Source organism: Nicotiana sylvestris, chromosome 7 (genome assembly GCF_000393655.2).
Source record: "Nicotiana sylvestris chromosome 7, ASM39365v2, whole genome shotgun sequence".
Classification (NCBI taxonomy): Eukaryota; Viridiplantae; Streptophyta; class Magnoliopsida; order Solanales; family Solanaceae; genus Nicotiana; species Nicotiana sylvestris.
In genome coordinates, this window is record NC_091063.1 from 46292229 (window position 1) to 46320096 (window position 27868).

Sequence of the window (27868 nt, forward strand, 5' to 3'; positions counted from 1 at the left end):
TTCACTAAACAGTCCATCCCAAATTCTAAGTATTTATTATGATCAATTATTAAGGGCCCCGCAATTTGCATTTTTATTTGGCGAGGCTCGTCTCATTATTTTTAAAAGGATAATCTTAGCATGACTACATTTTCTATTTTTTGTTTTCTAAAATAAATGAAGATAAGGTCCTACTTTATTTACATACTTTCGAGTTATTATGGTTAAATTTCAAAAGTGAGTTGTTTAAGGAGTTTGCATGGCAACGCATAGAACATTCTACATACAGACAGTAAAAGAAAGAAAAGACTACATTAAATTACAACTTCAAATCTTTCTCATTTGTTTGAATTCATGCCTCGAGTGGCTTACAAGATGAACCCGTGTATCAGTTTGTGTACATGGTATTTGGGAAAGCAAGGAAAGAAGATGAAGATCAGTAGAAGCAGCAGTAGTGTAAATACACAGCAACAACAGCAACCCAACAACAACAAATTCGAATCAGATTCAAGGCCCAGAAAACTTTGAGGAAAAACCGAACAACTCAATAGAATAAACCCAAAAGTTTGTAAGCAAACTAAACAACAACAAGCCACGCGTGTATTAAACCCGAAACTAAACTCGCTTCTCCCTTTGTTTTTGTTTTCTTTTTTTTTTAAACTCTCTAACACTCTTGGGATTTTCGGAATGTCTTCCTCTCTCAAAATAATCCTCAAAAATCTTTTTAAAATGTGTCAAATGACTCTATTTATAACAAGACTCTTGTCTTGAATCCCCAAACCTGAATATTCCCCCAATTGCATGCTTTGTCCCCACTACTTAATGTTTTCTTTATTTTAAACCTTTGTCCCCCATGCTTAACATAAATAATTACATTATTCCCACTCCACTACATTATGTCTTGTCCCCCACTATATTAAATAATTATATCAAACCCCAACCCATTACATTTTGACCCCATGCTTAAAATAAATAATTACATTATTCCAACCCCACTACATTTGTCTTGTCCCCCATTATATTAAACAATTATATCAACCCCATCCCATTACATCTTGTCCCCCATGCTTAACTTGAATAATTGTTCAAATGTTCAATTCCAAAAATACCCCTCCGACCTTACTGCAATTACCATTTTACCCCTGAACGTACTGAAATTTACCAAACTACCCCCATCAGCTATAACCAATCACCTAATCAATTTCAACCAAAATACAGCAAATATGACCAATTTCTAAACAATTTCAACAACGAATCCCATGAACACAGATTGTACAACAATCATCGAATTAATGGGAATAAATTAACCATATTGGGAATCAATCCTGGTTTACTTAAACCAAAAATGGATGAGCAAGGAAACAACAATATTAACAACAAAATAAACTGGAACAACATGAGTCACAATTAATGGAAACGAAATGCAAACTGAAATCATATGATGAACAACAAAAACAGGAATTATTTTGACTGAACAATTTTTTAACAACACTCCTACTTTTAGATTTAGCAAAAATAACAACTGATCATAACAAGCAAATAGATTCAAATTACTAAATTCAAAGCATCAATTGAACTTTAAATTAGATCTAACAACATTATAATTTGACGACATCAAATCACTTGACATCAAATCACTTGACGAAAATCTAACAAACTTCAAACAAAATGAACACAAATTATCTCTACTTCAAACAAAGACCCAGGTTTGAATTCGAACGACACTACCGGAACACAAACACAAGAAGAAAGGAACGGAAAATGAATTCCCTGAATGAAAACTAAGAGACAAGAAAAATGGAAACCTACTAGTTTGAAACCCGAATTCGAACGGAACCTCGGCGTACTCGACACTGATTCTCGACTTCTTGTACCTGTTCTGGGATTTCCTTTCCTTCCCGAGAAAACCAATCCATCTAAGTCCTCATTTCAGACTTGAGAGACGATTATTAGCAGCCTCCGATTCGTTAAGCTTATGATAGCCTCTAGCTTGGATTCCCTTCCATCAATAAAAGCTACACAACGAGCAACCTGCTCCTCCTTTTCACGTTTAACCCCTTCCGTTTACCCAACTGCTTGAGTCAACCGACGTACTTCATCCTCAAGTGACTTTCGTAATTTTTCTCTGGATCACAGCTGCTACGGTTACCATTTCGTATAGCAGAAACGGGAAGAAGGAGATGTTGGAAAATGGCCGCTTAGTAATGAAGGAGGCGAAGCTGAAAAAATGGAACAGCAACAACGGTAGCTGGACGGGGCTAAGGCAGCGGCAACTCAGCAGAAGGTTTGTTGGCGGAGCTGGTCGTTTGGATGGCGAACAAATAAAGCAAAACCCCATCGTCCATGGCTGGAGCTCGGAGATGGCAGTTGAGGGCAGTCCATGGACGAGCCTGAGCTCGCCATGGAGAAGACAAAGACGCAGCGACCAGCAGCCATGGGAGCTCAGGCTCAAGCTCGACGAGGCAGCTGGGGAGGTGAAGGAGGTAGTCATGGGGGCTGTTTGGACGTAACAGAAGCAGGAGTCAGAGATGGAGGAGGTGATGCAGCAACGCAGCAGCCATGACGAGCTTGACGAGCTCGTCGATGAAGACGAAGCTCGGGGCAGTAGCTTGTCGAAGAAGAAGATGCCAGTAATGGGGATCGTTTGGCCTTCAATGGAGGACAAGGGAGGGGCTGTTTGGAGTGATCTTGAGGGTGAGCAACCATGGTTGGTTAGGGTTTGGGGTGAAGGTTTTTTGGAGAAGAAGAGAGGGAGTGGCGGATGGGTTTAGTTTAGGTTTTGGGGTTTTTTTGTTTTGTTTTGTGAAATGCAAGATAGGGGGTGTTGGGTCTTTGGGTTATGGACCGGGTCGACCCGGTTTGAAATGGACCAGGTGTCGCACCTCCTTTTCGCCGCGCCCGCAGGGCGCGTGGGGAGTTTTCTCCAATTGAAGGACAGTCGAAACGGGATTTGTTTATTTGTTTTAGAGTCGCCACCTGGGAATTTTAAGGCGTCCCAAGTCACCAATTATAATCCCTGAATCGAGGAGAATATGACTCTGTTTATTATTCTGCGAACCAGAAATCCTGAGTAAGGAATTCTGTTAATCCGGAAGAAGGTGTTAGGCATTTCCGGATTCCGTGGTTCTAGCACGGTCGCTTAACTGTTTTTATTATTGGCTTAATTACCTTGATTTTATTAAATACATTGATGTTACATGTTTTTACTACCGCTTATTGATGACCCTTCTTTGAATCGAATTACGCGTACGTATATTCGTGTTAAAAAAAATTGCGGACTTGTGTCACGCGTACGTGTACACAATAACTTTTTATAATATATTTATTAAGCAATCATTTTTCGAAATTGTGTTGGATCAAGAATATTTGTTTTTCTTGAATAATGAACCGTACATCTCGGGTTTTTATGAAATTGATTTAACGCCTTTTGGAAAAATCCTTTTATTAAATATTCGTTCGAAATTGCGCGTACGCATAATCCGAATTTTTGCTTTTAAAAATATAATCAGGGTACGCGAACGTATCCCTAATTGTGCAAAATATTCGTAATGATATTAGGGATTTTCCACAAATTGTTTATTATATCTATACATTTTTATGTGAAAATCATGATAAATTCCCATTTAAGGTGCCCTTAAATTCTTTGAAAAGAATTTACAATTTATTAAATGTTGACCGTTGATTATATTTTCCGAATATAAGTTATATTCATTTCAACTATTCAATTTCAAAGGACAGAATACAAATATGATTAATATTATTTAAAAAAAAACAAATATGACATATATATATATATATATATCAAAGAATAAATTGCATATAAAAATATATCAAAGAATAAATTGCATATAAAACTGAAAATGAATGATTCATAAAGGAAGGAAATATTTTCCAAATTTTTTTTTCATGATTTACTTAATGCAAATTCTATTTCTAATTACCATTGATATCAAGTGTTGCAATTGGTACTTATACATCTCGTTTCATTCTCATATAATCGCTTTTAATCTAATAAGCCTAATTATTTGATCAATTTGTCTTATGAAGGTATATAGGTATCGAGTTTATAAGAAAGGAATTATTATACAAGTTAATTCAATAAAATTACCTTACATGCAACTTAACTGTATATCGTAAACATTCATAACATTTTAACATTGTAACAAGCTACATCATATCACCTTTCGCCAACGTTTATACACACATCTATTATCTTATAAAAATATACCAACAACACCATCTTAACCTTATTTAACAATAAATATCACTACTGTAATTTTCTTGGCACTTCTACATCACTTCTTGCTTAACTAACAACAAAATTAAATAATGACCAACATTCATGCCATATTCCCTACTTTGACAATTTAATATGATTAAACTAATGAGATAATGAGCTAATATTATTACAAATCTTTATACGAACTTTCAAAGTAAGACAATTAGCTCATAGCTATCAAATTGAATTCACTACTAATTAACTAACATAAAACAAAAATGAAATTTAAATTGATGAACTTGGACAAATAGAAAACAGAATTTCAATTCAAACTTCATTGATGAGTCATGTTGAATCTCTTTCCAACTTAAAATTTAAAAGACATGTACCTGGTATTGGAAAACAAGAGAAGATGAAGCTGAGAAGCAGCAACAGTAGTAACAATGTAGCACAACAACGACAGTCCAGCAACACAGGAATAGACCAGTAACAGTAGGAATAGTAGTAAACCAGGAGACTATAAACGACTCCAAGTATAGAGAAGAAGTAAAAGGCAGGAAGGTTCTGACTATTTCAGATCTTAAGCGAGGCAATGAAACAGTAACTATTCTTTTCAACTTCAAAACTCTCCAAAATGAATTCTGTCCCTGTATATTCAGTGTATCCAGAATGTATATCGGGTGTATACTTCTCACTCCGCCCCCTCTTTTTTTCTTCTCTCTATCTAGTTTTTCCTCTCTTTTTTTCCACCCTTCTTCCTAAATTTTCTCTTCTATTTATAGCAAAATTTTCGAAATTTTCAGATTTATTTTTTTATTATTTTATTATTTTTTTAATTAAAAGAAATCCCACTTACAAATTGCTTTTATTTTTTTAGAAAAAGAAATCCCACCTTTATTTACTTTTATTTTTAAAATTCCAACTTTAATTACTTTATCTTATTTAAAATCCCACTTTTTATTTTTTTTAAAAAGAGAATCTCACTTTATTTAACTTTTCTTTAAAAAACAAACCACTATCTTTTCTTTTTCTTTTAAAAATGCTACTTTCAATTACTTTAAATTTTTTTAAATTTTCAGATACCTTTATATTTATTTTTTAATTCCAACCTTCTTTTACTTTTAATTTTTTTTTTTTTTTTAAAACTTTTTTTTTTTTTAAATTTTCTACATTCTTTTACTTTTTTTTTTTAAAAAAAAAACATTCCCGAAATTATTATATATGTTTTTTTTTAAAAAAAATAAAAAATAAAAAATAAAAAAATAAAATAAAATATTTTCGGATTTTTTTTATATATAAAAAAACAAAAAATAAAACTATTAATAGTGATAATTCACCTTTTATTTTTTATTTTTTTGGTTTTGTTTTGTGTTGGACAAAAATGAAGATGGGGTGTTGGGTTAATGGAGCGGACCGGGTCGACCCGGTTTGAAACGGACCGGGTCATGGGGAAAGTTGGGCAATTATTTGGGCCTGTGGTTTGAAATTGAAGAAGTGGCCCAATCCGATTTTTCTTTGTATTTTTGTTCTCTTTTCTTCTTTTATTTTTCTAAAACTAAATTATAAAAGTACTTAAATTATTATTAAGAACTAAATTAAGTTATAAAAGCGCAAATTAACTTCCAATAACAATTAACGCACAATTAAGTAATAATTAAGCATAAAATTGTTCATTTGGACATTAAATGCTAAAAATGCAAAAGATGCCTATTTTTGTATTTTTTTTATTAATTTAACAAATAAACATGTATAGACAAACATACAAATAGTTACACAAAATATCACAAAAATTGCACACCAAGAAAAATTATTTTATTTTTTGAATTTTTTGGGAGTAATTCTCATATAGGGCAAAAATCACGTGCTTACAACTGCCCCTCTTTGCCCGAAGACACGAAGGGTTTTCGTGCAAAGATAAAGCGAGCGATTTTTGCCCATCCGAGTACTCCGTGTGAAGCATTTTTTTGAAAAAGATTTGACCGAACCTTTGCTTCAAAGGTTTCCTACATATCCTGGGCTAAACAGGAATCAGGTCAATGTAGTTCGGGAAGTTTTGGTAGCTGGGACTACCGTGGGACTGTGATGTTACTGCTGCTTCGTGCTGTTTTTACTGCTTGCTGACCTCCTTATTACACCTTACTGTAAAGGAAATACAAAATTAAACTAGACTATGGTACATGAATTATAAAATCTTATCTAGATCATGCTCTCGCGTTTCTTGTTGTCTTGATATCTTGGTGACTCTTGGGCATTGGTCTTATTCCGTATTCCTTTTGGAACTCTTGTTGTTTCTTGTTGGGGATCTTGTTGGACTCCTCTGTTTTATTGATTCTAAGTGTGCTCCTTTTTCATATGAGCGGGCTTTTGATTTCAACACTTCAATTGCATTTCCTCGTTCTTCAGGTGGGTGCCTCGACTGCTTCTTTTCTTTCTTCATCCTCATTTTCCAGGTGGACGCCTGATTTCTTCTTTTTCTCATCCTCATTCTCCAGGTGGACGCCTGACTTCTTTAATTCTCATCCTCATTCTCCAGGTGGACGCCTGACTTCTTCAATTCTTATCCTCATTCTCCAGGTGGACGCCTGATTTTTTTAATTCTTCATCCTCATTCTCCAGGTGGAACGATATTAGCCAACCAAACAGGATATCGAGTGACTCGAATGACCTTTGCTTCCAATTGTTTGGTGATTTCTTCCTTAATTCTCATACTCATCTCAGGCTTGAATTTTCTCAGCCTCTGCTTGACAGGAGGCACTGTTGGATCGGTGGGCAATTTGTGGACCACTAAATCAGTGCTCAAGCCCGGCATGTCGTCATACGACCAGGCAAAAACATCTTTGAATTCTATGAGTGCTTTAATTAACTCCTCTCGGATCTTTGGCTCCAGATGGACACTTATTTTAGTTTCTCGGATATTACTCGTGTCCCCTATATTGATGTCCTCGGTATCACTCAAGTTAGGTTTGATTTTTTCCTCAAAGTGAATTAACTCTTTACTAATCTCTTCAAAAACCTCATCTTCATCATATTCTGATTCATAATCACAATATATTTCTTGAATTATTATTTCGGAACCAGATTGATTTTTAAGACTGGGCTGAGGATTCCTCATGCATGCCATATCACTAGAGCCAGCGTAAAAGGAACTGTATAGGAAAGAAGAAAAAGAAAAGAAAACTATCAGGAACGATAATAAAAAGGAAACTGCTTTTTATTGGATGATGAAAAATAACAAGGTTTGCACACTTCAACCAAACTGTAAGATAAACTTTGGGATTACAACCTTGAAATAACCCAAACAAACTGAAAGAAAATCAAAATAAACTACCAAGACTCCTTTCGAATTGGGAGAGGAGTGGCTTTCCAATTATTGAGCTTTGTTTCTGGTCCAACGAATTGAACTTCTGCGTTGCTACACCCTTCTCCGCCTTCCAACATATTCACATCACTAAACAATTTCTCGAACCTTTCAATTAATTCTTCCTCAGGATTGACCTGGGATTTAGGAATTGTTGTTATCGGGCGATTTTTAGCACCGGTCTTGACAAAAGACTTCGACAGCTGTGGTACTGGTTTTGGAAGAAACCATGCTTGGTGTTTCAACTTCCTGGCCCTTATCACGTCATTGGCGGTAGGTGTGAACCCTAAACCGAATGTTCCCCAGTTCTCGGGGAGAGATACTGGTTGTACAATTCCTTGCAGAGATAAGCCCAGACCTTTGCCGGGTATAAAGCCATTCTTCAGCATTTCATAAGCTACCATGACTGATGCAGAGGATATCTTTGGATTCGAAAGGTGTTTCCCCTCTGGAATTTTCTCTACCGACACCGTGTCGGACACTTGGTATACCCATGGTCCTTGGTCAATTTCTGTTCTCTCGACCGGTACAATGGTGCTGTTGTGAGCATTTAAACTTTCTTCTCCATACACGACTACTTCTTGATGATCCCATTCAAACTTGACAGCCTGATGTAGTGTTGATGGGACTGCTTTAGCAGCATGGATCCATGGTCGACCCAACAACAAGTTGTAAGAAACAGTCATGTCCAACACTTGAAATTCCATGGTGAATTCAACTGGCCCTATAGTTAGTTCCAATACTATGTCGCCAAATGAATCTCTGCTTCCACCGTCAAATCCTCGTACGCAGATACTATTCTTTTGGATCCTCTCCTCTTTAATTTTTAATTTATTTAAAGTGGAGAGAGGGCATATGTTTGCACTGGACCCATTGTCAACCAATACCCGGGTTACTACGGAGTTTTCACATTTCACGGTGAGGTAAAGAGCTCTATTATGCTCGGTACCTTCCGCAGGCAATTCATCATCGGCAAATGTAATTCTGTTTGTCTCAAAGATTCTGTTGGCTATTTTTCCCAAATGATTTACAGAGATCTTTTCAGGAACATGAGCTTCATTCAGGATTTTCATCAACGCCAGACGGTGTTCCTCTGAATGGATCAGTAAGGACAATAATGAAATTTGAGCGGGGGTCTTCTTTAATTGATCCACCACAGAATAATCATGGAGTTTCATTTTTCTTAAAAACTCCTCCGCCTCTTCTTCCGTCACAGCTCTCTTTGTTGGCATTGGATTGTTTTTAGTTTTTCTCAGCTCTTCGGGAGTAAAACATCTTCCCGAACGAGTCAAGCCTTGCACCTCACACACTTCTTTCTTGATTTCTTTGCCCTTGTACATTACGGTCATCCGTTCATAGTTCCATGGGATGGTTTTGTTGTTGATGATCGGCAGCTGGATTACAGGTGCAATAATAACCCGATCTGTACGTGCTCCTTCCACGAATACAACGGGTTTGTTAGCAACCCCTGGTACTATCACTTTTGGCCTTTCTTGTTTTGCGGAAACTTTGCTCGATGATCCCTCATCGACTATCATAGACGGTTCATCACCATTTTTGTTCTGCTTAGACACCGGCTTCTCCTCCATTAACTGCTTATCTGGCTTGGTTTCATGAGACTTGATCATCATGACAGTTTGTGACGGCTTCTTTGTCTCCCCATTAGCTTGTATGATTTCTATCATGTTAGCCTCTTGATGGGCTGGCATTGGATTTCTATTGATATTTGGAGCTTCGGGGTTTTGAACCTCGATTTTATTAGTATCAATCAGCTCTTGTATTGCATTTTTCAAATGCCAACATTTCTCCGTATCATGGCCTGGTGTACCGGAGCAATATTCACAGCTAATGGTGTAATCCAGATTCTTTGGTGGAGGATTGGGTATCTTGGATTGTATTGGTCTTAACATGTCTAACTGTCTCAGCCTGTGGAACAGACTAGTGTAAGACTCTCCCAATGGAGTGTAAGTTTTCTTTTTCTGTTCCCTTTCTCCCCTGAATGCTGGTCTAGGCCTGAAACCTGGTCCGGGATAAGCTCGGGGGTAGGTATTTGGTGTGACAGGAGCACGCCAATTGGTGTGAACAGGTGGCTGATTGTATGCTTGAGCGTGGTTAATGGCGAAATGAGGCTCTGAAGGGTGATAGTAATGTTGGGATGAATCATGGTGGTAAGCTGATTGGCGAGGTCGTTGCTGATTATAGTAAAGCGGTGAACCCCTGGGTCCTGGCCAAATTCCTGAATCAACTACGGTTGCTTCCTCCCTCTTCTTTCTTCCGATTCCTCCTACCCCGCCTTGAATAGCTTGAGTAGTTGCCTTAATTGCTGAATAGCTCATGATTTTGTTTGTCTTGAGGCCTTCTTCTACCATACCTCCCATTTTCACTACCTCGTTGAATGATTTTCCAACCGCTGAAACCAAGTGGGCGTAGTAAGTTGGTTCCAAGGCTTGGAGGAAGTAGTCTACCATTTCGCTCTCCTTCATAGGAGGATCCACTCTTGCTGCCTGTTCTCTCCACCGAAAACCATACTCTCTGAAACTTTCATTGTGTTTCTTCTCAAATTTGGTCAAAGATAATCGATCTGGGATGATTTCCAGATTGTATTGGAAATGGTATGCAAATGCTTGTGCCAGGTCATCCCAGGTATACCATCTTCCATGGTCTTGGCGTGTATACCACTCCAAAGCTGATCCGCTTAGACTTTGACTGAAGTAAGCCATCAATAATTCATCCTTTCCCCCAGCTCCTCGCATCTTGCTACAGAAACCCCTTAGGTGGGCTACTGGGTCGCCGTGCCCGCTGTATAGGTCAAATTTGGGCATCTTGAAGCCAAATGGCAATTGTACATTAGGGAATAAGCATAAATCTTTGTAGGCTACACTGACTTGCCCACCTAATCCTCGCATGTCTCGGAACGACTGTTCTAGACTTTTGACCTTCCTGAACATCTCTTCTTGTTCAGCATTTTTGGCTGGCTTGTTAATTTCGGTTGGGAGATCAAACTGAGGAGCAGGTGAATTGATTTCGGAGGCTTTGAAGGTGGGCTCCGGGGGTAATATTGGTTGTCTTGGGCCTGAAATGTAGGCTCACTAGGAGATTTGTGAAATGTAGCAGGGGGAGGTGCTACAAAAACAGGAGTCATAGGTGGAGGAAGGTACGGAACTGGTTTTGGAGGTGGAGACTGTGGTGTCTGAGAGGTGGTGCCTCGGTAGTGCTGATAAATGGGGAAACTTGGGGATAATTCAGTGGTGATATTATCCTGAGTTTGGATTATTGATGGAGCAGGGTTATTTGGGTAAGATGGGGGCAACTGTCCTGTAGACCAAGCTTGATACATTTCTGCCATTTGCTGCTTGAGCTTAAGCATTTCTTCTTTCATTTTCCCGACATCCATCTCTTCTATCTCCATACTTGTGTCAACATCTGGGATAGGCATACTTTCGGGTATTGGTCCTTTTGATCTTGTGTGATAGTGATAATATGCCAGTATACTCTTTAGAAAAACTAACTGGTTGAATTCTGAAAATGAACAAACTTGTTAGTTTCGAGAGTTTAACACATATATAATCACACGTTGAGATGCAATGCTCCTAGACAAATAATCCCTTTCTATTATGCATTCGCTCGGTTGCTTGTATCGTCCCAGCTTTTGAAATTTTTTATTGTTATTCACTTTTATCTATTACAGATATCTTTATCGTGGTGGTCGACTCTTAGAGATTGCCTATGTATTATGTCAAACATGAATCAGACCTTGCGTAGTTCGGACCAAAGTCAATCATGTTTATTTATTACACAAAGATGGAATTACATTCGAAAACTTTAAGAAAATAGCTTGAAACACACACACTTAAATCAGAATAAAAGATACAATTCATAACATCTCACAAAATGCCCCACTTTCCACTTTTGTTCTCTAATATTGGATTATCTGCTCAATGTGGGGCTTGACCTGGATGGCCTCCCAGCGTACGATACATCCTTTCCAACTCTATTGCTAGATGACGAGCAAAAGTGGGCGCATGCTCTGTAAACCTTTCATAATCCATTCCTTGGCAGTTTACATAACTTTGAGATGTGAAGACTGCCAAGTCGTGGACTTGTGCCCTGAAACCTTGGAGACGTTGGTCTTGGTCTTGCAATTGCTGCTGACGAGTGGTGGCTATGTCTCTGACACGGTTTTCACGATCTAAAGCTGATTCTAATAGAGCTCGGAGTCTGGCCTGCTCTAATATTGCTTGTGATCTTTCCCTGTCGAGGTCTGCTTGTTGGTATTCTCTGTTGCATCTTCTTGCCTCTTCTAGTTGTGCACGAAGCTGGTCTTCTGATTGCATCCAATAATCTTTTTCCTTCTTGAATTGAGCCTTGTCTTTTTCGGATTGCCTATCCTGGCGTTCCTTGTTAGATCTGGCTTCTTCATTTAATTGTTGGATCCTTTCTTTTGCTTTGCTCAATGCCCTTTCGTTTTCTGCAAGAATGGAATCATAATCTTGCATTTTTTCGAAGAGATTGGCGATGGTTTTTTGATCTTTCCAGCTTCTCTTTGGCGTTTCAGAGACTCTTTTCATTTTTTGGAATCGAGCATGAAGATTTTCATTCTCACAAGCTAGACTCTTTTTCTCGCCTTTGGCTTCTTGTTCTTGCAAATCTTTCTCCAAACTGAGGCTTCTTAGATTTTCTTTTAGGGCATGGATAGTGGCTTTGTACCCTTTTTCTTTTTCTCCCCAGATTAACCGCTCTTGGATTTTATCATTGAAATTTTGAACATGGGGTCTTTTTGTTGGCCTTTTTAGCTCAGGTTCCGGTACATCATCCATGCGAGACCGTTTTTCGAACCACCTTGCATATCCAGGATTTATCTCACCCTTGGTAGCGTCTAGGACTTGAGTATCACTTTTCAAGTATCGGCACCCATTCCACATCTGCTGAAGTAGAGCTTCGGGAATAGTGGCTTCTGGGTGTAATTCGATTACTTGCATACTCAAATCTTCCTCATCAGGAACTATTTGATATCTCCCTAGTTGCCTTAGGACTCTTAGTGGTGCATATGGCTGAATGCTTCTCAATCCCAATAGTAGTAGATAATTATTTGAGGTTGACATATGTATTACTTCTCTCATCGGGAGCCATCCCAGAGTCCATTCAATTTGATTTGCCGTTAAAGCCTTTAGATGAGATACCCATGCTTCTATCCCTTCTGGAGCTTGGTAATTTTTTGTTCTTTCCTCATAGCTCTCGATGCAATTAGCTTTGTTCGACCCATACTGTATGATCTTGGGTTGTTGTTGGAGATGTTCAATCACCCACATTTGCAACAAAATTTTGCATCCTTCGAAAACCTTCGCTCCTGATTTGCATAAAGTCAAAGCCCGATAAATATCTGACAGAATGATGGGGACAAGGGTGTGATTTTCTTTAGTGGTGAGGATTTGCACAATTTTTGCGGTGCGAATATCAATTGTTCGCTCTTTATTTGGGAAGACCATGACTCCTAGAAAAGCCACCATGAAAGCAAATCGTCGGTGCATCTGCCAAGTGTCTTTGTTTTGCTTATTAGTAAGGCCTTTCTCATGAATTTCGAACCCATCTGACTTTCCAAATCTGGAATACAAAAAGTTGAAGGAACAACATCCATTGATGACATTGCTTTTCCTGATTTGACTGCTGATGTTCAGAAGACCGAAGAATCGATGTATTGAAGGAGCCTTTGTGAATATCAAGCTTTGATTTCTTAAACTTCCGTCAAAACCAACATAGCCAGCTACCTCCTCTAATGTAGGAGTAAGCTCGAAGTCAGAGAAACGAAAAACATTGTGAACAGGGTCCCAGAAAGTTACTAATGCCGTAATCAGATCATCCCGAGGCTCAACTTTCATAATGTCCGTGAGATTTCCCAAATGCTTGACGACCCATTTTTGACCGTCTTCGCCCAAATCATACCACCACATTTGAAGCTGACATAGAAATTCCTCCGTACTTGTGGATGAGGGGCTTTGTGTGGTGCTCATTTTGTATCTGAAATTTAATTTTAATAAAGTCAAAATTTATTTTGGAAAATTTATACTAAAAATTATTTTCGAATTTTTTTTTATTAAATATTTTTATTTCAAAATTTAAAACTATTTTTTTTTCGAAAATTTTAAAACAACCCATTTTATTCCTTGCTTCTTACCATGATTTTATTTTAAGCTGGTCAACAAGCATGTTCGAGGCAAATGAATGCACAAGTAGCAAGTAGGATGCATCATGATGGTCTTTTAATTTTGGGTTCACCTGTCCTAGACAGACCCAACCCCTGTGTTGAGTCTCCAAGGGCAAATGCATATGATGCAAATATTCGTTCCTACTAGGGATCCGGTACATGGCTGAGTTATTCTAAGTGTAAAACCTTAGGTTGATTGTTCTAAACCTGGCTTACCCAAACGGACAGTTTGAGCCGAAGTGGGGGTAACGTACCGGGAGCACGAAAGTCTGCCCGGCCTAGTTACTTGTCCCAACTCCGTCTTATTTGGTATGACTTTAACAGAAAGGTGGGTCACGCGCACGTGTACACCATAAATTCAGAAGACTCAGAAAGAAGGGGGTTTCGTAACAGTTGTATATATTCACAATTCAAATAATATTAAAGCGGTAAAAAAAAATTTAGCATATTAGCATATAAACAGTTGAAAATTATATAGTAAGTAAAGCCGATAAAAACAGATATTTTAAGCTTGAATTCTTTTAAACCCTGAACCAGAGATTCTGGGTCTGGTCCCCAGCAGAGTCGCCAGAGCTGTCGCACCTCCTTTTCGCCGCGCCCGCAGGGCGCGTGGGGAGTTTTCTCCAATTGAAGGACAGTCGAAACGGGATTTGTTTATTTGTTTTAGAGTCGCCACCTGGGAATTTTAAGGCGTCCCAAGTCACCAATTATAATCCCTGAATCGAGGAGAATATGACTCTGTTTATTATTCTGCGAACCAGAAATCCTGAGTAAGGAATTCTGTTAATCCGGAAGAAGGTGTTAGGCATTTCCGGATTCCGTGGTTCTAGCACGGTCGCTTAACTGTTTTTATTATTGGCTTAATTACCTTGATTTTATTAAATACATTGATGTTACATGTTTTTACTACCGCTTATTGATGACCCTTCTTTGAATCGAATTACGCGTACGTATATTCGTGTTAAAAAAAATTGCGGACTTGTGTCACGCGTACGTGTACACAATAACTTTTTATAATATATTTATTAAGCAATCATTTTTCGAAATTGTGTTGGATCAAGAATATTTGTTTTTCTTGAATAATGAACCGTACATCTCGGGTTTTTATGAAATTGATTTAACGCCTTTTGGAAAAATCCTTTTATTAAATATTCGTTCGAAATTGCGCGTACGCATAATCCGAATTTTTGCTTTTAAAAATATAATCAGGGTACGCGAACGTATCCCTAATTGTGCAAAATATTCGTAATGATATTAGGGATTTTCCACAAATTGTTTATTATATCTATACATTTTTATGTGAAAATCATGATAAATTCCCATTTAAGGTGCCCTTAAATTCTTTGAAAAGAATTTACAATTTATTAAATGTTGACCGTTGATTATATTTTCCGAATATAAGTTATATTCATTTCAACTATTCAATTTCAAAGGACAGAATACAAATATGATTAATATTATTTAAAAAAAAACAAATATGACATATATATATATATATATCAAAGAATAAATTGCATATAAAACTGAAAATGAATGATTCATAAAGGAAGGAAATATTTTCCAATTTTTTTTTTCATGATTTACTTAATGCAAATTCTATTTCTAATTACCATTGATATCAAGTGTTGCAATTGGTACTTATACATCTCGTTTCATTCTCATATAATCGCTTTTAATCTAATAAGCCTAATTATTTGATCAATTTGTCTTATGAAGGTATATAGGTATCGAGTTTATAAGAAAGGAATTATTATACAAGTTAATTCAATAAAATTACCTTACATGCAACTTAACTGTATATCGTAAACATTCATAACATTTTAACATTGTAACAAGCTACATCATATCACCTTTCGCCAACGTTTATACACACATCTATTATCTTATAAAAATATACCAACAACACCATCTTAACCTTATTTAACAATAAATATCACTACTGTAATTTTCTTGGCACTTCTACATCACTTCTTGCTTAACTAACAACAAAATTAAATAATGACCAACATTCATGCCATATTCCCTACTTTGACAATTTAATATGATTAAACTAATGAGATAATGAGCTAATATTATTACAAATCTTTATACGAACTTTCAAAGTAAGACAATTAGCTCATAGCTATCAAATTGAATTCACTACTAATTAACTAACATAAAACAAAAATGAAATTTAAATTGATGAACTTGGACAAATAGAAAACAGAATTTCAATTCAAACTTCATTGATGAGTCATGTTGAATCTCTTTCCAACTTAAAATTTAAAAGACATGTACCTGGTATTGGAAAACAAGAGAAGATGAAGCTGAGAAGCAGCAACAGTAGTAACAATGTAGCACAACAACGACAGTCCAGCAACACAGGAATAGACCAGTAACAGTAGGAATAGTAGTAAACCAGGAGACTATAAACGACTCCAAGTATAGAGAAGAAGTAAAAGGCAGGAAGGTTCTGACTATTTCAGATCTTAAGCGAGGCAATGAAACAGTAACTATTCTTTTCAACTTCAAAACTCTCCAAAATGAATTCTGTCCCTGTATATTCAGTGTATCCAGAATGTATATCGGGTGTATACTTCTCACTCCGCCCCCTCTTTTTTTCTTCTCTCTATCTAGTTTTTCCTCTCTTTTTTTCCACCCTTCTTCCTAAATTTTCTCTTCTATTTATAGCAAAATTTTCGAAATTTTCAGATTTATTTTTTTATTATTTTATTATTTTTTTAATTAAAAGAAATCCCACTTACAAATTGCTTTTATTTTTTTAGAAAAAGAAATCCCACCTTTATTTACTTTTATTTTTAAAATTCCAACTTTAATTACTTTATCTTATTTAAAATCCCACTTTTTATTTTTTTAAAAAGAGAATCTCACTTTATTTAACTTTTCTTTAAAAAACAAACCACTATCTTTTCTTTTTCTTTTAAAAATGCTACTTTCAATTACTTTAAATTTTTTTAAATTTTCAGATACCTTTATATTTATTTTTTAATTCCAACCTTCTTTTACTTTTAAATTTTTTTTTTTTTTTTAAAAACTTCTTTTTTTTTTTTTCTACATTCTTTTACTTTTTTTTTTTAAAAAAAAAACATTCCCGAAATTATTATATATGTTTTTTTTAAAAAAATAAAAAATAAAAATAAAAAAAATAAAATAAAATATTTTCGGATTTTTTTTTATATATAAAAAAACAAAAAATAAAACTATTAATAGTGATAATTCACCTTTTATTTTTTATTTTTTTGGTTTTGTTTTGTGTTGGACAAAAATGAAGATGGGGTGTTGGGTTAATGGAGCGGACCGGGTCGACCCGGTTTGAAACGGACCGGGTCATGGGGAAAGTTGGGCAATTATTTGGGCCTGTGGTTTGAAATTGAAGAAGTGGCCCAATCCGATTTTTCTTTGTATTTTTGTTCTCTTTTCTTCTTTTATTTTTCTAAAACTAAATTATAAAAGTACTTAAATTATTATTAAGAACTAAATTAAGTTATAAAAGCGCAAATTAACTTCCAATAACAATTAACGCACAATTAAGTAATAATTAAGCATAAAATTGTTCATTTGGACATTAAATGCTAAAAATGCAAAAGATGCCTATTTTTGTATTTTTTTTATTAATTTAACAAATAAACATGTATAGACAAACATACAAATAGTTACACAAAATATCACAAAAATTGCACACCAAGAAAAATTATTTTATTTTTTGAATTTTTTGGGAGTAATTCTCATATAGGGCAAAAATCACGTGCTTACACCAGGTCATGGGGAAGGTTGAGTATTCTTTGGGCTTGTGGCTTGAATTGAAAAAGAGCACAATTCCGATTTTCTTTATATTTTTGCTCTCTTTTCTTCTTTTATTTTTCTAAAACTAAATTCTAAAACTAAATTATTATTAAGTTATAAAATCGCAAATTAACTCCCAATAACAATTAACGCACAATTAAGTAATAATTAAGCATAAAATTGTACATTTGGACATTAAATGCTAAAAATGCTATTTTTTGTAATTTTCAATTTTTGTAAAACAAACTTAATTATTAACAATTGTAGAATTAAATCCTACATGCAAAATGCGACATATTTTGTATTTTTTTATTAATTTAACAAATAAACATGCACAAACAAATGCAAATAATTATCCAAAAAATGTCACAAAAATTCTCAAAATTGCACACCAAGGAAAATCATTTTATTTTAAATTTTTTGGAGTAATTCTTTCATAGGGCAAAAATCACGTGCTTACAGCTGCCCCTCTTTGCCCTAAGACACGAAGGGTTTTCGTACAAAGATAAAGTGAGCGATTTTTGCCCATCCGAGTACTCCATGTGAAGCATTTTTGAAAAAGATTTAACCGAACCTTTGCTTCAAAGGTTTCCTACATATCCCTGGCTAAAGGGGAATCAGGTTAATGTAGTTCAAGAAATTTTGGTAGCTGGGACTACCATGGGATTGCAATGCTTGCAGTTACTGCTGTTGTTGTTGCCACTACTGCTTTACTGACCTCCTTATTACAACCAAAGGAAATTGAAACTTAACTAACTACTTGTGCCTGTCAACCGCTAGTTACAAGATTCCTATCTATAATTCTTTTGCAACTTGATCTTAGGTCTTAGCTGATTCTGCTTGTAGACTTCGATCCGAATCTTGATGCTCGCAAGTTGTAGGCGCTTGTTTATTTCTGTAGTATTGAGTGAAACGGGATTGACAGAGCTCGGGAATTTGATCAAATTTTGAGCGACCTGCCCTTTGTTTGTTCCAATATTTGGGAACATCTTCTTTTTGTTCTTTTGTTCTTTTCTTTATTCTAGATGGAGACTCAAACCGTAGGTCACCTCGATCCATGCGTCTCGAGGTCAGACCTGCTGAGACAACAAAACAAACGAACGAAATTTTCTGCCCCAGTTTCACTAGGAATATTTCGTGAGTTAATTGCCATGAAAATTTACAGAATTGATGAGGGGATTGGAAACCTCAAGTCTAAAAAGTGCAACTCAGGGATTGGAGCCCTAATGTCGCAAAAAGTAAAAATGCGCAACTCAGGGATTGGAGCCTAAATGTTGGCTAAAGGAAAGTTGCTCAACTCAGGGATTGGAGCCCTAATGCTGGCTTAAAGAAAAATTGCTCAACCCAGGGATTGGAGCCCTAATGTCAGCTAAAAACAAATTGCTCAAATCAGGGATTGGAGCCCTAATGCTGGCTAAAGAAAAATCGCTCAACTCAGGGATTGGAGCCCAATGTCGGCTAAAGGAAAATTGCTCAACTCAGGGATTGGAGCCCTAATGCTGGCTAAAGGGAAAAACGCTCAACTCAAGGATTGGAGCCCTAATGCTGGCTAAAGGAAAAGTGTTCAACTCAGGGATTGGAGCCCTAATGCTGGTTTAAAGAAAAACGCTCAACTCAGGGATTGGAGCCCTAATGCCGGCTAAAGGAAAATAGCTCAACTCAGGGATTGGAGCCCTAATATCGGCTAAAAAGACAATGCTCAACTCAGGGACTGGAGCCCTAATGCTGGCTAAAAAGAAAATTGCTCAACTCAGAGATTGGAGCCCTAATGTCGGCTAAAAAGACAATGCTCAACTCAGGGAATGGAGCCCTAATGCTGACTAAAAGGGAAAATCGCTCAACTCAGGGATTGGAGCCCTAATGTCGGCTAAAGGAAAAATGCTCAACTCAGGGATTGGAGCCCTAATGTCGGCTAAAGGAAAAACGCTCAACTCAGGGATTGGAGCCCTAATGTCGGCTAAAGGAAAGTTGCTCAACTCAGGGATTGGAGCCCTAATGTTGGCTTACAGAAAATTGCTCAACTCAGGGATTGGAGCCCTAATGTCGGCTAACAGCAAATCGCTCAACTCAGGGATTGGAGCCCTAATGTTGGCTAAAAGAAAAACTGCTCAACTCAGGGATTGGAGCCCTAATGCTGGCTAAAAAAAACTGTTCAACTCAGGGATTGGAGCTCTAATGTCGGCTAAAAGAAAATTGCTCAACTCAGGGATTGGAGCCCTAATGCTGCCTAAATGGAAATTGCTCAACTCAGGGATTGGAGCCCTAATGTTGGCTAAAAGGAAAAATGCTCAACTCAGGGATTGGAGCCCTAATGTCGGCTAACAGGAAAAATGCTCAACTCAGGGATTGGAGCCCTAATGCTGGCTAAATGGAAATTGCTCAACTCGGGGATTGGAGCCCTAATGTTGGCTAAAGGAAAAGCACTCAACTCAGGAATTGGAGCCCTAATGTCGGCTAAAAGCAAATGTTGGGGATTCTAACTAACCCTCTTTTTTTGAGTTTTCTTCTTACTTCCTTTTTTGTCTTGTTTTTATTTTTTATTATTTTTTCATTTTTGTTTAGTAAAATGCAGGAGAATTTTGGGGAAACATCCCTTTTGGGTTGATTCCTTATTGCAAAGTTGTTTCTTGCATTCACGTATTTCTTTCCCTTTTGGGCGGCACCTGCTTCTTGGCTTACAAGATGAACCAGTGTATCAGTTTGTGTACCTGGTATTTGGGAAAGCAAGGAAAGAAGATGAAGATCAGTAGAAGCAGTAGTAGTGTAAATATACAGCAACAACAACAACCCAACAGCAACAAATTCGAATCAGATTCAAGGCCCAGAAAACTTTGAGAAAAAACCGAACAACTCAATAGAATAAACCCAAAAGTTTGTAAGCAAACTAAACAACAACAAACCACGCGTGTATTAAACCCAAAACTAAATTCGCTTCTCCCTTTGTTTTTGTTTTCTTTTTTTTAAACTCTCTAACACTCTTGGGATTTTCGGAATGTCTTCCTTTCTCAAAATAATCCTCAAAAATCTTTCAAGTTTAGTCTAAGTTTTTTCTCTCCAGTCTTCGTTCTTTAAAATGTGTCAAATGACTCTATTTATAACAAGACTCTTGTCTTGAATCCCCAAACCCGAATATTCCCCGAATTGCATGCTTTGTCCCCACTACTTAATGTTTTCTTTATTTTAAACCTTTGTCCCCCATGCTTAACATAAATAATTACATTATTCCCACTCCACTACATTATGTCTTGTCCCCCACTATATTAAACAATTATATCAAACCTCAACCCATTACATCTTGTCCCTCATGCTTAAAATAAATAATTACATTATTCTCACCCCACTACATTATGTCTTGTCCCCCATTATATTAAACAATTATATCAACCCCATCCCATTACATCTTGTCCCTCATGCTTAACTTGAATAATTGTTCAAATGTTCAATTCCAAAAATACCCCTCCGACCTTACTGCAATTACCATTTTACCCCTCAACGTACTGAAATTTACCAAACTACCCCCATCAGCTATAACCAATCACCTAATCAATTTCAACCAAAATACAGCAAATATGACCAATTTCTAAACAATTTCAACAACGAATCCCATGAACACATATTGAACAACAATCATCGAATTAATGGGAATAAATTAACCATATTGGGAACCAATCCTGGTTAACTTAAATCAAAAATGGATGAGCAAGGAAACAACAATATTAACAACAAAATAAACTGGAACAACATGAATCACAATTAATGGAAACGAAATGCAAACTGAAATCATATGATGAACAACAAAAACAAGAATTATTTTGACTGAACAATTTTTTAACAACACTCTTACTTTCAGATTTAGCAAAAATAACAACTGATCATAACAAGCAAATAGATTCAAATTACTAAATTCAATGCATCAATTGAACTTTAAATTAGATCTAACAACATTATAATTTGACGACATCAAATCACTTGACGACATCAAATCACTTGACGAAAATCTAACAAACTTCAAATAAAATGAACACAAATTATCTCTACTACAAACAAAGACCCAGGTTCGAATTCGAACCACACTACCGGAACACAAACACAAGAAGAAAAGGAATGGAAGATGAATTCACTGAATGAAAACTAAGAGACAAGAAAAATGAAAACCTACTAGTTTGAAGCCCGGATTCGAACGGAACCTCGGCGTGCTCGACACTGATTCTCGACTTCTTGTATCTGTTCTGCGAGTTCCTTTCCTTCCCGAGAAAACCAATCCATCTAAGTCCTCATTTCAGACTTGAGAGATGATTATTAACCGCCTCCGATTCGTTAAGCTTATGATAGCCTCTAGCTTGGATTCCCTTCCATCAATAAAAGTTTCACAACGAGCAACCTGCTCCTCCTTTTCACGTTTAACCCCTTCCGTTTGCCCAACTGTTTGAGTCAACCGACGTACTTCATCCTCAAGTGACTTTCGTAATTTTTCTCTGGATCACAGCTGCTACAGTTACCATTTCGTACAGTAGAAACGGGAAGAAGGAGATGCTGGAAAATGGCCGCTTAGTAATGAAGGAGGCGAAGCTGAAAAAATAGAACAGCAACAGCGGCAGCTGGACGGGGCTAAGGCAGCGGCAACTCAGCAGAAGGTTTGTTGGTGGAGCTGGTCATTTGAATGGCGAACAAATAAAGCAAAACCCCCTCGTCCATGGTTGGAGCTCGGAGATGGCAGTTGAGGGCAGTCCATGGACGAGCCTGAGCTCGCCATGGAGAAAACGAAGACGCAGTGACCAGCAGCCATGGGAGCTCAGGCTCAAGCTCGACGAGGAAACTGGGGAGGTGAAGGAGGTAGTCATGGGGGCTGTTTGGACGTAACAAAAGCAGGAGTGAGAGATGGAGGAGGCGATGCAGCAATGCAGCAGCCATGACGAGCTTGACGAGCTCGTCGATGAAAATGAAGCTCGGGGCAGTAGCTGGTCGAAGAAGAAGATGCCAGTAATGGGGTCGTTTGGCCTTCAATGGCGGACGAGGGAGGGGATGTTTGGAGTGAGCTTGAGGGTGAGCAACCATGGTTGGCTAGGGTTTGGGGTGAAGGTTTTTTGGAGAAGAAGAGAGGGAGTGGCGGATGGGTTTAGTTTAGGTTTTGGGGTTTTTTTTTGTTTTGTTTTGTGAAATGCAAGATAGGGGGTGTTGGGTCTTTGGGTTATGGACCGGGTCAACCCGATTTGAAATGGACCGGGTCATAGGGAAGGTTGGGTATTCTTTGGGCTTGTGGCTTGAATTTGAAGAAGAACACAATTCCGATTTTCTTTATATTTTTGCTCTCTTTTCTTCTATTATTTTTCTAAAACTAAATTCTAAAAATCCTTAAATTATTATTAAGTTATAAAAGCGCAAATTAACTCCCAATAACAATTAACGCACAATTAAGAAATAATTAAGCATAAAATTGTACATTTGGACATTAAATGCTAAAAATGCAAAAAATACCTATTTTTGTAATTTTCAATTTTTGTAAAACAAACTTAATTATTAACAATTGTAGAATTAAATCCTACATGCAAAATGCGACATATTTTTGTATTTTTTATTAATTTAACAAATAAACATGCATAGACAAATACAAATAATTATCCAAAAAATGTCACAAAAATTCTCAAAATTGCACACCAAGGAAAATCATTTTATTTTGAATTTTTGGGAGTAATTCTTTCATAGGGCAAAAATCATGTGCTTACACCTACTGCTCAGTCTTTATTTACTCTTATTACCTACTGGGTTGGAGTATTCACATTACTCCCTGCACCTCGTATGCAAATTCAGGTATTTCGAAACCCGGTAGCGGGTGTTGGATGCTTAGGCGCGGAGTCATCATGGTTAGCAAGGTGGCTGCACGACTTTCGCATTACTGCTTCATTACTCTCATTTCATTCCTGTACTTAGTACATTTTGACTGTTTTTGTAGTATTCAGACCTTGGTAGATGCTCATGGCTAGTGACACCTTGATGTCGGGCTTGTATGTTATTTCCGCACTATTCATTCAGCTTATGTTATGAGATATTGTTTAATTAAAGGTTTAAAAATAATTCTTAATAATTAAGAGATTAATATGGGTGTTGTGTCGGCTGGCTTTGTCTTTACGAGAGGCTCCATGGGGTCGTGACAAGTTGGTATTAAAGGCTAGGTTACATAGGTCTCACGAGTCATGAGCAGGGTTAGTAGAGTCTCGCGGATCGGTATGGAGACATCTGTATTTATCCTCGAGAGGCTGCAGAACCTTCAGGAAAAACTTCACATTCTTGAATTCTTATCATGCGTCCTTGATCCAGCTTGAAATATAATTCTTTGAATTCTTTCCATGCATTTGTATGCGCGCATGAGCGCGTAGTATCAGATGTGCATTGATGGTTGGTGATTCCCTGATCGAGGGACGAGATGTGATCTCTATGAGTTGATGTTTGGCCAGTCTGGAGGACTTGAGGCTGGATTTTTGCCTATAGTTTGAGCACCGAGGTGCTAATTGTGTGCGCACGTGTTTTTGAACTTATATATTCGATAGTGCCCCTATTAGTAGAAGTGATGGCTGGATGGTTCCATGATGAGTATGTTATAACTGCGAGATGTATCCGTACGAATTAGAAGCGACGAGAAGGGTCTGCTGGAGGGTAGAAGAACAATTAGTCGCTTGGAGTCCATCTTGATTCGAGGTATAGCCCCGAGTTATAGGCATGTGAAGAATCTTTTTATGTTTCCCAGTTGTGAGTGAATGAAATTTCAGAAATGAAATTGAAGGCAAAACAGGTGGGCTATCTCTTGCGAAGTGTTCTAAGGTTGTGTGATCCTTATGTGTCCGTTAGAAGATCTTAGGTACAAGTGAAATATAAGTGTGGAAATTTGAATTTTGGGTCGCTTAAGAGAGTGGGCTTAGCTGTTGCGAGAGTGAATGCGAGATTTGCAGAAGATTTAAAGTACTAGATGATCTGTGTTCTCACAAGCTTACAAAGGATTTGAGTTTAATATCACTATGGTATTAAGGCATAAATAGAGTATATGCAAGTGGGGGAGTATATGGTATTAAGGCATAAGGATTTGAGATTTACACAGTTATGTGCTATGTCAGTTCCAGTTTGAGGCATTCAGGTGAATCAGTTATGGCCTATGGAGATTGAGACCGAGGATGGCTTGAGTAAAGGAAAATTCTCAACAAAGGTTATAGTATGCTTCATGTGTGTGTGAAAATCTCGGCATGTCTTGAGTCGTTGTTAGTAAAGGATGCTCGGTGCATAGAGCAGGAAGTTGCTTGGTTGTTATAGAATGATGCCACACTCTGCGGTGTCGGAGTGCTAGTAAGGCACGAGTGGTTCTGTTTGTTTGATCAGGCTGATTGCAATTTGAATAGAGTGAATGACTCTCGAGAATGGTTCTAATGTATTCAAGATTCTACATACAATTGGGCATTTTAAAGTGTATATGTGGTTAGAAACTGAGTTTTCATGGGAAGATATCAAGACTTGTGGTATTTTCTATATTAATTATGGTATTCATCAGTATCAGGAAGGTAAAGGTACCGGAGGTAAATTCACAGGAAGTTCTTGAGAGTAAAGTATTTTGAATGTGGTACTTTTGGGAATATTTAAGAGAGTATTCAGCAGCTTATGAGCCTTAGACAGTGTGATTTTATGCATGGGACTCGTGTGGTAAGTCAGGGCTGAGGAGTTGTGGTGCTACAACAAGAGGGAATATCAAGTTGAAGATAAATCAGAAGGAAACTCGGATAGATGGGATAGCTTGGTAGTAGGCCGGATCAGTTGGTAAGGATATGATTAGTTTCTTGGGTGTGTACGGGGTAATGAGTTCCTACAGGTATTTCGCGGTAATGCTCTTAGGTTTTGATGGCTTGTATAGCTTGGTCAAATTAGAAGGATTCAGTCCTGGCAGGTTTGGTTTGTGCAAGGGGAACTTGGAGAGTTCTTGATGGTTTCTACCTCTATTGGGGAAGTATATTTTCTGTGGCATGAGGAGCATGGGATGTATAGTGATTTTCTTCTAGGTAGAACCAATGGAAAGTCCTTGACTAGTTGAGTACGTAGGTGTTTGTGGCTCGGAAGGAAGATGAAGTTCTCAGGTTATCCTAGGATGGTATGGTATATTCGGTATGTTGTCGAGGATTGAAATTTGCGGGTAGAAGGTTACGGTTCAGTATTGAACGGAAAATCAAAAAGCAATTTTTAGGCAGCACTGGCAGTTTCAGATGATTAGATGAAGGAGCTTTGGATGATTAGTGGGATGATCTTCAGATGGTTAAGGAAATGGTATTGCTAATTGAAGTGATTTGACGAGGGTATATGTTTCAGAAAAGGCAATATGGTGCAGTTGATGGTACTTTGGTAGTATTGCAGCGCTTTCTTGTTAGATTGACTGCTGATATTCGAGTGTTTGGTGGTACGAAAGAATTTTAGAGTATCTCTCGTGGAATGATTGGGATCAGGTGTGGTGATTTGTATGCTATATGGAGTTGGAGATAGAGAGTTCTCATGTTCAGGCTATGTTGTGGTTGTGGGTCGCGTGTATTGGCACTGTTTAGTGACTATCGGGGTTTGGAGACCCGAGCGGATCTTTTGTTGCTTGGTATGCTAGATTTTGGATGTGATATTGGGTTCAGAGTGGTTGGCTCCAAGTTGTATTGTCGAGGGATGTGTTGATTCGATTGTTATTAAGCTTATTAGTAATCTGGGGAGATCTATGAGCTGCATTTCTGTGTTGCGAGGTGTTATGATCTGTTGGTTATGGGCACTTATGGTGCGGTTCTATCGGAGTTTCATAGTGGAAGTCGAGCGGGGAGAGTAATTGGGTGTAGCTCAATGAATGGCGTATTGGTTATGTCCTTTCGGTTGTGTGATGTATGTTATTGGTTTCACCGTGGGTATGATGATTTGCTTTGGTTCCAAACATCAAATTGCGCGTGGTTGTCGATTTCGAGCATAGTGACCTTGCGGGTTAGATTCGTGTGTTCTATTCCGATGATGTGAGACGAGTTCTCAGCCTTGTGTTGTGGTGGTACTGGTGAGCTTGATGTATAGCTCTTTCATTTGAGTCATTTTCATGATTTGAGTATGTTCGGACTGTTGCTTATTGGTGCACGTATTGTGCAAGTGGTGGCTTAGGCCTGTATTGATGTGTCATGTCACCAGAGTAGTATGTTGGATTAGATGAGATCGTTGGGATCATTAATGAATACAAACGGATTTGATTTCAACATGTTGGAAGGATAATATCAAGCTTCGGCTCAGGAAAATTGCTATGGACTTTTCCAAAGGAGAAGTGGCTTCATGAATGGTTGATCTGAGAAATAGTTATGGCTCACTGTGTGGTTTATTTATCATTGGCAGTATATGAAAGTGCGGGAATGAGACTTTAGTTAATAAGAGGTTTTCTATCGGTATTCAGTTGTTATGTGCAGCTGCTGTGATTAGAAGTTATTGCTGTGAGTGTTTGATTTATGTGGTATATCATGTGATTGCACCTGAGATAGCAGATATGGTTTATGACAGCTTGTTTGGACTTATTCATAGTATAAATGTGAGATTCCGATCATATTAAGGATATTAGAAGCAAAAATGTGGTTCTATGATTTATGGACTAGGATGGATTGTGAAATTTCAGTTATATTATGTTATCGAACCTATGTGAAATAGGGTGACGTGGGATCACCCCCGGGTATGTTCATGGTGAGGTTATTCAGCGATTGATTGGCTTTTAAAACAACTTTGGGCACGTTCGAGGACGAACGTATGTTTAAGTGAGGGAGGATGTAACGACCCGACCGGTCGTTTTGAGCTTTTGCACTTTGACCGCCAGTTCTCGGGCATGACTTGCCCCGTGTGGTGTATTATGACTTATGTAAATCGTTGGTTTTGGTTTTCAGGGTAATCGACATGAAATTTGGAAGAACAGTCCTCAGTTTGAAACTTAAAATTTGAAAGGTTTGACTTCTTTGTGTATGATATCGGATCGGGATTTATATTATTTGGTTAGCTCCGTTAGGTGATTTAGGACGTAGGAGCATGATCGGAATGCATTTTGGAAGTCCGTGGAAGGTTTAGGCTTGAATTGGCGAAATTGAGATTTCGGCGTTTTTTGGTTGGTAGGTCAGATTTTGATATAGAGGTCGGAATGAAATTCCGGAAGTTGCAGTATTTCCATTATGTCATTTGGGATGTGTGTGTAAAATTTCAGGTCATTCAGACGAGATTTGATAGACTTTTTGATCGAAAGCATATTTAAGAGTTCTTAGGCTTGAATCCTGTGTTAAATTGGTGATTTGATGTTGTTGTGAGCGTT

The 27868-nt window shown here is 37.5% G+C and overlaps 1 protein-coding gene across 1 annotated transcript in view; it reads left to right on the forward strand.

Annotated features, from left to right (window-relative positions):
• The first annotated feature begins 2507 nt into the window (after positions 1-2507).
• The window catches only part of LOC104221227 (uncharacterized), a 52803-nt gene continuing 27442 nt past the window's right edge, over positions 2508-27868 (forward strand). Inside the window, exon 1 of the mRNA XM_070151511.1 lies at positions 2508-2709. Coding sequence (XP_070007612.1) covers positions 2508-2709 — 202 coding nt within the window. The remainder of the gene's footprint in view (positions 2710-27868) is intronic.